General features: G+C 41.7%; 1 protein-coding gene across 6 annotated transcripts in view; it reads right to left on the bottom strand.

Annotated features, from left to right (window-relative positions):
* LOC140906362 (uncharacterized) overlaps positions 1–12,397 on the bottom strand; it is a 142,709-nt gene that overhangs the window by 115,098 nt on the left and 15,214 nt on the right. For 3 of the 6 annotated variants that reach the window (XR_012157084.1, XR_012157085.1, XR_012157082.1), the window contains exon 3: positions 7,671–7,713. The exons of 2 other annotated variants lie outside the window; for them this stretch is intronic. Coding sequence is in view for 1 of the 4 variants with exons in the window: in XM_073330138.1 (XP_073186239.1) it covers positions 7,671–7,765 (95 nt within the window). In the remaining 3 variants the exon portion in view is untranslated. Of the gene's footprint in view, positions 1–7,670; positions 7,998–12,397 lie in introns of those variants that run through there. One more of the 6 variants, XM_073330138.1, reaches the window with a different exon arrangement.

Genomic DNA, 12,397 nt, shown 5'->3' with positions numbered 1-12,397 from the left:
TGGTTCAATTCCCAGTCTCACTTGCTAGCTTCAGATTGGCTGTGAACACGCACAGCCAAGCCCCTGGGGAAAAGGAGTGTTCTGTATTGCTCAAACAATGATTGCTCTAGATGATTAAAAAAAGTGGTGTTAACACATTGCAAGGGTGAGCTATCCAATCTTCCTTAGCTAGGAAATGCTGGGCCTCACTTGAGCGTGCTGGAGGATTGGAGAGCCTCCTTGGAAAAAAAGCTTATGTCCACATTTGCACTTTGTTTGAGTGCACGTATATTCAATACCCACTTGTCGCATATTTGGGAGTAAAACTCCACCGTAACATGACATACCAACCTTCCTGAAACACCTGAAAATGCAGATCTCTTCCCATACCACCTTGATACGAAAATTATCAGGAACTTCCTGGGGAGCAGACTCTTCGGTCCTGCATATGTCTACATGGGCCCTGGTGTTTACTCCATCTGAAAACTGTTCTGTGGTTTGGGGGCACAGCCGCCACATTCAGCTTGTCGACACGGACTTGAATTCGGCCACTCGTATAATGACTGGCTGTTCAAACGATACACCACTCTCCAGCCTGCATGTAGCAATGCTAGACCTTTGACAAGATGCTATTATTGTTAAATCTGTTTGGAGAACTACAACAAATGAAATTAATTTATTTAATCTCCGGCTGACTGATGCCCCATTCTCAGACAGGAACAACATGCCGCACCATCTCAAAGGTCTGCTCATATTCAGGGGAGGAATCCCACTCCTGTGGTCCAGGGTTTTACACCAGATCTGATCTCTGAACACCCCTTTTGCTCTGGTAGCTCATACACTCTCGGACAGAAGTGCTACTGACTCTTTACTATGCCTGGATGATCAGTGCTACCAGGGAGCCAAAAATTATGTCCTTACAGAGCGGAAGCATCGGTGAGAAACAGTGTCTCCCCCACACTAAATAAATTCAAGAGTCCATCGCTGTACCTTCCCTCCTCGTCCACTTGATCACAGATCCTGGACCAAGTTCAACAGACTACTCTGTGGCTCAGCCAGAATTGCCACGACCATGCACCGACTGGGCCTGGTTTTCTCCCCATGCTGTGACTGTAAAATGTTGTACCAATAAAATAAAAACCAGCAGGATCTTATTAAAGGGAAAAAGGCAAAATACCACATTTATTGTGAATACAGAAAGAATCATAGTAAGCAGTTAGTTATAGCTATAACATTCCATTCAATCTCATATTTATTCACACATTCATTCATACAAACACACACACACACAGGTTCTGCAAGGTTGTTATCATAGTTACCAGCCTTAGAGTTGCTCATGCCAAGCCACTGGCCAGGTGGCCTGGACATGAGGAGGGAGCAGGGCCTTGTCAGATGCTCATCTGATGCTCCTGGAAGTTGGTTTGCAGAATCAGACCCCCAAAGTTCTCACTTTTTAGAGTCTATTTTTATAGGAATTTCTTCCTATGCCAGTCTATGGGAATTGCTTCATCATGCTGTTGCTGAATCAATCAGCAGATAGCACATTCCTGACGGCTCCAAGATGTTATCTTGTTCTTTGGTTCTCCCATCCTTGAGGCTGTTGGGTGGATTCCAGTCTGCCCTCCGGGGGGTCACCTTCTTCAGCCGATGGACACTGGATTCTTAGGCTGGCACCTCCCTGATCATTCAGTTATTATCCACACCAAGCATCCATCCACATACATCCTCTATCTCTATTTTAATCACAATTGTTAATACAACAAAAGGGCGGGGAGTCTCTGGGTGCTGTTTCTGTTGTTAGAGTATTGCTTTGAGTCTCTCTCTCTGTGAATTGCTTTGAGAACAGACTCGGTCTTAGAATGTACTAACACAATTAGCAGCTTGCAAGTTTCACACATAGAGGGAGAGAAACAGTACCAAAAACCAAGAGACCTCTTCATTAGTAATACCCTGGAATTGAAACTCTGGGGAATCAAACTCATTTGTGATTTTAATACAGAACTTCTTTAATATGATCCAACATCTTTACTATGCCTGGATGATCAGTGCTACCAGGGAGCCAAAAATTATGTCCTTACAGAGCGGAAGCATCGGTGAGAAACAGTGTCTCCCCCACACTAAATAAATTCAAGAGTCCATCGCTGTACCTTCCCTCCTCGTCCACTTGATCACAGATCCTGGACCAAGTTCAACAGACTACTCTGTGGCTCAGCCAGAATTGCCACGACCATGCACCGACTGGGCCTGGTTTTCTCCCCATGCTGTGACTGTAGGGCAAACAATAACTCAACTGGTGGAGGAGTGCCAAACCCAACATCTGGAGGGCAGTCTACAATGTCTAGTCCCCTAGTTATGGAAACTGGGCATTGAGCTCTATGTCTGTATATGAGAGAGAAAGAGATATTCAGTACCCAACCACATACCAAGTACCCAGTAAGCAGCAGAAGTCTGCACAGCTCAGCCATTATGGTTTGCATGAACTTTGGTTTCAACATCCCCTGAACGTTGCTTTGAATTTCCTGAACTCAAAGACTCAAACTGAAACTCAGCCAAAGCTGCCATGTTTTGCCCAGTCTGGGGCAAAAACTATTGAGTTGCCCATGGGCTCCACCTAAACTGTAACTCTATAGGTTTGCTCAAACTTCAGCCAATATTGCCTCAGAATTCAGCAAACCTGGTCCAAGGTTCAGGTATGTTACAAAATCCACAAGTAGGCAGACGGATCCTGACTAAATGGAAGTTTCCCATAGCTCTTCCAAACATACACCTGCCCTTGATGCTTACGGGTGCTGCCCAACTTCTGTGACTTAAGGTATTAAAAATATAGGCCAATTTTTTCAAAGTTGGGTGCTGAAATACAGATTTTAGAGCTTAACTTTAGTCATTCAAAACTGAAAATCCTTGTCATAGTCACAAGCTGGTATTTTGGGGAGCTTTCAAGTCTTAGTTATTGATATTTTGAAGCAAGATGATGTGTCTGGGCTTATTAAAAGAGGCAGAAATCAAGTTGATATACAACTGGTCAATGAACTGATCCTCCACTCTTCTAAGCAGACCACACATTTGACAAGTTCAAGAACAAAACCAACTGGAAATGTTTGTAGTTATGACTATCTTTCCCACTCTAGGTACTTACAAGACTCCTGCCACTGTGGTATCTAAACCTCTCCCAAACATGACTGAGTTTATGACTTTCATTCTTTATGTACTATAATGCCTTTATAAACACAGAAAGGAAAATAATTTCTAAATTATAACCTTAGATCAAATGTCCCATGTAAAGTGCGTACTGTAGTTGACTAATTTTTTCCATGTACACAACGTTTCAAAGATGCAGAAAGACTCACAGTAATGGTTATGTCACTTGGTTTCTTTTGTCTGGGGCCCAAGATTGGGGCTCACCCAAAAACAAAAATTCTGTATTGTGAAAATGTTTCAAGGCTTTATAATTTGGTTTTATTCCAAATTGGAGCAAACCAAAAGCCATTTGAACTCCTGTAGGGGCAGAATGGCTCAGTTTCATTACCAGCCCTAGGCAGTCTATAAGGGACAATCCACTCCATAATGCTTAGGTCATATAGATATATTTCTTTGCATACTTATTAATTAAGGTGTAATGAATTAATTAGGTGTAATATGACCCAAAAGCTATGATGTGCCATGGATCTTGTCTGCTAATAGCATGGGAGTATCTAACATAAGTGAATCATCCTTTCTGTTTCCAAAATAAACAATTATGTAGTGCCCTATAGCTGAATACCTTTGATATAAAATATTCCCAGGACTTCTGCTGAGAACATTTGAGACAGCATTTAAAATAGCACTAATTTGCCTTCTCATACTTTACTTGTAACCCTTTAGGAACTCATTTTGAACTATATTGTGATACGTTTGCTCACAGATAATACTTTATTTGTAAATTAGTCCCACTGATTTCAACAGAGCTACTCAAGACGTAGACACTACTCACTGTGAACAAGGACACCTTAATCCAGACCTTTTGAAACAGAACTTTCTGGCAGGTTGAAAAAGCAAATGGTGTTGAAAAACAATTTATAACATGGGCTCATAATGGAAGAGACCATATCCAAACAAGAGGGGATGTTTAGCATGCTTAGAGACATTAAACTTTCAAATCCCGTTCGACATTTACATGAATAAGAATGTCACCTGTAATTACACCAGGTAGACTAGGAATGGCATGGGTCCCGCCCCCACCAGCATGACCTGACACACACGATGTGTGTGAGGTCACACTTCACGGAGGATGCCATTTGCAAGAGCGCTCCTGTGACCTCACACGCATGGTGCAAGGTCATGCCAACCAGGGTAGAGCAGCATGCTTTTCAAAATGGCGTCTTCCCAACTTACAACAAGATGAATGGACTGCTTAGGCCATCATGCCTCCAGCCCCAGGAATCAAGAAATCAATGGGGATTACAGTTGCTCAGCAACTCTGAAAATCAGGCCACTTATTTGGGTGCCTAATACTGTTTTTAACTTCCTGATGTTAGGCACACCGGTATGAAAATGTTGGCCCCATGTCTGGAAAATCTGACCTGTTTGTTCTTCAGATTATCCATATTTAAAATGGTTTTAATAATGCTTTCCTCGATGTAGAAATAAAATTTTACCTAAGCAATGGTTATAATCCACTCCTTAGTGAGCACAGGTTTCTTCTGAGGTCATAAATTAACTCATGGAAGGTGCTTTGAGTACCTCTGGTGAAAAGGTGCTATACGATTGCAAGGTACAATTATGAATAAATCAGTGTCAACTCCATTTGGGAAATTCAGCTCTGCTTTAAAAGAAAAACTGCAGCAAGCCAACTGGAGCATCATCTCTGCTGGAATAAGGTAGAGTCAGTCATAAAGCTTAGAATACAGGGAAATGGTATAGAATACAGGGAAATACAAGAGAAATGACCTTCCTTGATCTCTATAACTAAGGTACTTATATGGCCACCATTACTGTAGTCCCTGAACACCTGGCAATCTTTGATGCATTTGTCCTCCTAACACCTCTGTGAGGCCAGGAATAGCTATTGTCTCCATTTTACAGATGGGGTATTGTGGCACAGAAAGACTAAGTGGCTTGTCCAAGGTCACACAGAAAATCAGTGATGGAGCACGGAATTGAACTAGGTCTCCTGAGTCTCAGGCTAGTGGCCTATTCAGTGAATCATCCTTTCCTTCTGATAGCGAACTTATTCTGACCTGCTGGCCTGCAACGAACGAGGTCATCAACTAGTGTAAACCAGTGTATTTAGACCAGCTGAGAATCCACTCCTGATGTGCTTTTATTCTTCTTATCCATACATCCAAGCAAAGGCCCTCTATGAAAACCAGCTGATACAAACAGGCTAATTAACCAGCTTCTAGTCTATCCAGTGTTTGAAAAAGCTGTGTACATTATTAATCCATCCAGGGCCTTATCCACTGTGGTCAGTGGGAGTCTTTCCATTGACTTCAATGGGGTTTGAATCAGGCCCCTATTGAGAACGGTTACAGGTGTTGGACAGGGTGAACCACCAAAGGAGGGCTACACTTCTAAGCATCCCCCTGCCAACACGGCCAATGATCTTCCTCATATACAGGTTTTCAACTCTGTTGCTTGGGTGCTTTGTAAACTACCCTGTTCCCTGTGTAGCTCAGTTCCTTTGTTATGAAAACCAAAAACACCTTCTGAGCCAGGAAACCAGGTCTCTCCAGAAGTAACCAGGTGTGTTTACACACAGTAGACAGAGAAGGAGAGGAATGCATATGGCTAAAGGGTTTAAATCCAGATCTCCCTGGGCCAACAAAGGGTGAGGTAAGCAGCAGAGAAAGAAAGGAAGAGTGAATTGGAGACAATTATGACTTGCAAACTTTTTATTTTTTTTTAAACTTAATAAAATGGGGGGGAAAATTAAAGACTAATACATTAGTTGGACTCAGTCACGTTCACTTATACGTTAAAGCAAAATAAGCATAGAAGTAGAATAGCCCTTAGAACAGAAGTAATCCTGACCCCTCAACCTACCAGAGATCATTAATAATAGTATTTCGCTCTTATGTAATGCTCCCCCACCAGAGCTCTCAAAGCACTGATACTTTCCTTCCTTTGCACATTCTCATTGTACAGGTAAGGAAAATGAACCAGTCAGTGGCAGAGTTGGGAATAAAACTGAATCCCTACAAACAAAAATAATTTGCATATAATATGAAAGACCCTATTAAAAAGAAGGAGAAAAGAACAAGAATTCTCAATTAATTACAAAGCTGATTCCAGATTCTGATCCCCTTACTTAATGGGACCATTCATGGAGTAAATTGTCACTCAAAGCAATAGTATCAGAGGATGGCCACAGAGTCTATGTTTTGTCCATTCAAATTTTCATCAGAACCAGTGGCCTGATGTGCTAGAGCATAAACTAGATGTTACATAGATGTTAAAGAGACGTAAAATTTGCACTCTTGATTTTGTGTGTAAAATGTTAGTGCGTGTAGGGACTTGCATGCAGTCTGGGATTTTTATGCTTAAATATTTTGCAAAAAACTGTAGACTCAAATTTGGAGACTGTTTTACACCGTCCACCTATCCCGCAGCTGAGTTTGTGAAGCTGCCAGCTAGGGGGGAAAAAAAACAAAACAAAACCATCTTTTTCTTGCAAACGAAGCAGATGTGCTCTGAAGTTCACAGTAAAGCCTTTAAAACTGTGGCAGGAAGCTAGAGAGGTGAGAGTCTGGGAAAATTCTAGAGGGAAAATACACAGCAAGTGGGTGAGAAAAAGTGTAGATTATGGGGTAATTCTCTTTTCCTCATTCAAATAAAGTTCCTTGTTCAGCATTAGAGGAAAATTACCCTCTTTTTGTGATTCCTTACCATTGTCACATGACAAACAGCAAACTCCGCAATGCCATTTTTTCAGAGTCATTTTAAAGATTAATCACTCACTGCTGGAGTGAAAACAAGGGGAAAAGTAAACAGCTAACACTTTTGGCAGAAGTATGCAAGAACCTGTGTGGGAAAGGATGTGATATAAGAGCCTGAGTGATCATACATCCATTCATTAAAATAATACCTTTCACAACAATTCCCAACATGAATATTTTTAAGTATCACCACTCATTAAACAAAGCTCCGCTGTACAATTATCAAATATGTAAGACATGTGATATCAGGTAGCTCTTATGTGGGTGTATTTCAAGTTGTCATTGTTTAATTATTAACTGATTCAATAGTTTTCTTCTGATAGGTGTTCTTTATTCAGGAATATGGACTACAGAATTGAAAGAAAAGCTAAGCTGATTTAATAACCAGCAGAATAAGAAGGAAAATTAGTCTGAAATGGGTCCCCACCCAACTGTCTTTGATTCAGCTTGAAAACAAACATGCACCAGAAGCTAAAGGAAATCACAGTGAGAAGTTCCAGCAACTTAGGAGCTAATGCTGCAAGCTTCAACCCAACATGTTCTCATCCCAGCCACTAGCTGGGCTGGACACTAGGAAAGCAGAGACGCTGCCCTATCGAGTTCAGTGAAGACAAGGCTTGGAACAGAGTTGTCACCTGTCTACAGCTGGCCCTGCTGCCCAAATTACAGCACTACCTCCCTCGGCAACTCCAAAATGCCCACTGAACAGGAGGGGTGGCAGGCTACATACCCAATGGACTCTGCATGAGAAAAGCTTGGGGGTAGATGCATATTTACCCAATACCGCTCTGTGGAACCTTTCCAGGTAGATGGAACAGACCTACACAAATAGATATATTTAATATTAATAACAGATACACTTCCATCCACATGTCAGTATCAGCAACGGAGTCTCCATAAAGCTTTCTGGGTAGGGAGAAGAGTTTTCTGGGAGCGTCTTATTGCACATGCTTACGTCACCTGTTGTGGGGGTTAAAATGCTGCTAGGGTTCCCAATCTATGTCTTTCCTCTTCCCTTCTCTCCTTGCGAGAGACACTTTTGAGTTTTGTTCTTTGACGAGGCTTGTTCTGAGCACCCTGCCCCTACCTGGGTAGCAAGTTCAGATCACCCGTAGCATTATCAAAGCAGTAATGCAGGGGTACTGCATACTGCAGACCACTGACACTGCCATTCTGCACAAATAGCCTATATACAGCACAAATTACACAATAAATCAGCTAAACTAATTTCCTTTAACTTTGTCCAACCGATTAGAGCCTGGCAATGGAGAAACATTATCTCAAAACAATTAAGGGATAAAATGTATCTCAAAATGATTTTCAGAGGTGCAGAGCAGCTCCCACTGATTTCAGTTAGAGCTGTGGGCAATCAGCCCTCTGCCTTTTGCAGATCACTTTCTCTGGGTCTGACAGGGTAGCACTTTCACTTGGTGGTTTTTGGTTTGTTGGGGTTTTGGGGGGTGGGGTGGTGGTGGTGGTTGTTTTTTGGTCCATCAAATAAAAGTCCCCAGTATGATGACATTTCTCTCTGTACCATCTGGATTGGGGAGCAGCACTTGCATTTGGCACCTCTAACACTTCCATAGAATGAACCCACTACAGGGTTTTGATTCTGAACTCATACTTTCCACTGACGTCCTGATGATTTTTGGTCACAGGAGAAACTAAAACAATTATCTTTTGTTTAAGTCACTAGACAGGGACTCAAAATATTTGGGTTCAGTTCCTGGCTCTGCCACTGACTTCCTGTGTGACCTTGAACAAGATCTATGCCTCTGTAAAATGGTAATAATAATATTTTGTTTATTTCACCTTTTGTCTCTCCTGTCTATTTGTACTGTAAGGTCTTCTGAGCAAGGATTATCTCTGCATATTTGTCAGTTGGGTATAACAGGTCCCCAATCTCGGTTGGGGGTCTCTGGGTGCTATCATAATACATCACTGTCCACCATGCTGTCTTATTGTTTCCTTGTGTTCCTGCATCTGTTGTCTATGGTCGTATATGTAGATTTTAAACCCTTTGGGGCAGGGACTATCTTTTTGTTCTGCGTCTGTACAGCTCTTAGCACAGTGGGTTCTCTAGTCCACAATCAGGCCTCCTAGGCACAATGATAATACAAAACATAAATAATAATTGTATTAGTTCTAAATTGCAAATGAGAGATTTCAGTGGTTAAAAGGCACATCATGAACCAAATACAGGCTCACGACAGAAATACCACTCCCAAACCAACACACATACGATGCAAAACTCTGCTATTGTACCCCCATCTTTTGGTTAACAGACTCCCAAATGCAGATTATCCATGCTAAGAGAACAAATAATCTGCATGGATTTAGTGTCCAAAGGGGACATGGATGGATCAAGGAGAAGAAGTGCCTCTGTAGTTCTTGTTGCACAGGGCCTGTATTTCTACGGATTCTCAAGGAGAGATGTGCCAGGATTAAGATGGGCACATTCTCTCTCTGTATATGGTCATGTTTGTTGGAAAGTGTCTGACAGGATATGCTTGTCACTACTAAAGAGAAGAAAATGAAGAAACAAACTAGTCCTTGCGAAAAGCAGCAGGTGATGTTTGGCTGGAAGTCATTGTACATGCCTCTGCCTTGCAGTACAATGCAGAGGGAAGCTCCAACTCATGCTTTCCTGTGCTTTTCTTTCCACTTGTCTTCATTTCACATGACCCGAGGGCTCTCGCATCAGGACAGAATGTTTGTTCTCAAGATGATTCTGCGTTGGTTACACAACTTCAAACCAGAAAAGGGTAAATGGGGAACAAAAATAAGGCTTTACTTTGGTGGAAACTTGGTTTGGAGGAAGTTTTTCAATCTTTTTTTTTTCCCCCCTTGGTGGCGGGGGTGGCTGGACAGCAGAAGAAGCTGAGGTAATTATATTTGCGGTAATTATATTTCAACCAAAACTAGAAAAGGTAAATCAGCACAGCAGTGTTCTTTACAATAGGTTAGAGCCTGCATTCCTTAGGGGGTCAAAATTCCTCTAGTCAGGTTTGAAAATTTAGGCCAACATTCTTATGACTACAAGAGCACCAGATTTGAAGAAAGAGGATGGACTTCACTGTAATATTTTTTTCCTATAAAATAGTCTATTTGCATCAGTTGCCATTAAAAGGTCAACATTTATCCCCAGTCTCAGCACCACCACAACATTTGCCATGAACCTTGTTGGTACTACGTTACCTGAGGTACTGCAGTTATTAACTATTTTAAGTATAGGAGAATGCTCTTTTGTATCTGTTAGTAAACAGTGACTTTTTAATGTCAAATCACTATTTGTATTTATTTAAAGAAAGTTCATCTATGCATTACTCTAGGAAGAAGAGGTTACAGTTGTGTGCATCCATTTGTATTGAAAAACTCAATAGGCAGGGAAATAAATAATAAATTAAAGAAATGATAAAGAAATGGAAAGACTCTTATTGGCTTCCATGGGCTTTTAATCGGTGCAAATGAAAAATACTACTGTCACGAGTGAATATGCGCTTTTTAAATCGGAAGTATTTTTTGAGCATTTTTGCAGTGTGAATTATGGGTCTCTCCCTAAGGCTGACCCCTCATAGTTTTGAAGTTCCTCTTTCACATGCTGTGGGAACATATGACTGTATATACTGTGAGATTTCCACTTTCAGTGCATCAAGAGTAAATGGGACCAAAAAAATTCAATTGAAGAGGCCAGTGAATTATATAGCATCTATTTCACAGTGCAATAAAGAAGGGGCATTCTAGAGCTTTGAGACGTTGGAACTAATGGAGGGGGGAATGTGAATATGTATTTTAACCATTTTTGTAACTAACTATAGTAACATCCATGAATCCTGGATTGTCCCTGCCTCCTCTTTCATGTCCATCCATGAATGAAAGTCCAAGGTCTGTAAGTAGACCTCCTGGGATGAGGCTTTTCTCCTATGCTCCTAAAGTAAGAGCCATCAAGTTCTGTCACTATCTGGATAGAAGACTTTTAAGGAAAACTTATGGAGTGCAGGGGAAAAAAAAAAAAAAAGCTTGCGGGTTGGTAATGAGTAGATTTCTGCTCACCCCCAAATAGTTAGGAACGTCGTATAGACAAAACCGATGAATTTCTTTCCAGTTGCCCAAATGGTTTGCACTTTCAGCTGCTTTTGACAGATAAACAGTCCTCAAATCTCAACACGAATGAGTGCTAGACTCAAAGTGAAACCTGGAGAAAGGCCAGGAAGCAGAACTGGCAGGTTTTGCAAAGTTCTAGAATTGGCTCAACAAGAAATTTAGTTAAGAACTTATGAAAGTGCAAATGTCAGATAACTGGAGGGAAAGCCATAAATCAGGCCCCAGTTCATGAACTTTTTGACAAAAGTGGTTTGAGTTTTAAATTTAATATAACTTCCCACCCCCCAAAAAAATCATCAAGATTTTTGCATTGTGTTGGGTTTTGACTTGCCAGAATTCAGAATGTTTGAAGGAACGCACTGCTGTAGTCCAAGAGTTCTCACCCCAATGGACACAAACATGGGTTGGGAGGTCACAACCACCTTTCCCATTCTACATTGCAAAATAGGAAGGGGATCCCAGCTAGCTGGGAGGGAGAAGGATGCCTTGGGTGGTCCCAGTACAGAAAAGGTTGAGAACTACCTAGTCATTACTAACCTAGCTCCCCATTACCTGGCACCTGGTGTGGTCATTTATGCCTTTGCGCAGTGAGTTGAAAATACTGCCATTCTGATTTGCACAGACAGCAGTAACTAGGAACTTTGATTCAGCGGTTAAGGTACAAACCTTCCCTCTTGGGAGACCTGTGTTCAGTTCCATGTTCTGGCACATCCAGTCCTTTTGGCCCAGATTTTTAAAGGTACATAGGTGCAGCTCTGTTGCAAGGCCTAACGGCACGTCTTCACTGGCTCTAAAAAAAACCCACCTCCACGAGGGGTGCGGCTCCCAGGGCTGGTGCATTGTCTATACTGGCATGTTACAGCGCTGACACTAGCTAGGCTCAGGGGGGTGTTTTTTCACACCCGAGTGAGAAAGTTGCAGCGCTGTAAAGTGCCAGTGTAGACAAGCCCTAAGTGATTTAGACAGCTAAATCCCATTTTCAAAAGGGATTTAGGTTCTTAGGTCTAATAGTGAACAAAACAAGGCCTAAATAGTTTTTAAAAGCGGGGTCTTAATCTCTCAGAGCCTCAGTTCTCCATTTGTAAAATGGGAGTAATAGCACTTCTCTGCCTCACAATGGAGGATAAATACATTAAAGACGTGGTAATGAAGATATGTTGTTAATGGGGGCCAAATAAGTAGGATAGCTAGAACTTAGGCAGACAGTGTAAAGCAATGGAGAATTTGGTCCCCTCTGTTTCAGCATGAGAAATAGAAGCTTGCCTGATCTCACAACACTTTTCAGAGCAAGGAGGATTGGGCAATTTGTTGTGAGGTTGCCAGTACTTACAATTTCTGAAAATACTGTGAGGACAAATTCGGTTGTGTTGTTTCAGTTCCTCTCACTTCCAGTCGTGTCC

The sequence above is a fragment of the Lepidochelys kempii genome, chromosome 2, assembly GCF_965140285.1.
Source record: "Lepidochelys kempii isolate rLepKem1 chromosome 2, rLepKem1.hap1, whole genome shotgun sequence".
Taxonomy (NCBI): domain Eukaryota; kingdom Metazoa; phylum Chordata; order Testudines; family Cheloniidae; genus Lepidochelys; species Lepidochelys kempii.
Note: the sequence above shows the minus strand (reverse complement) of the source record. Positions and strands in the feature narration are given on the sequence as shown.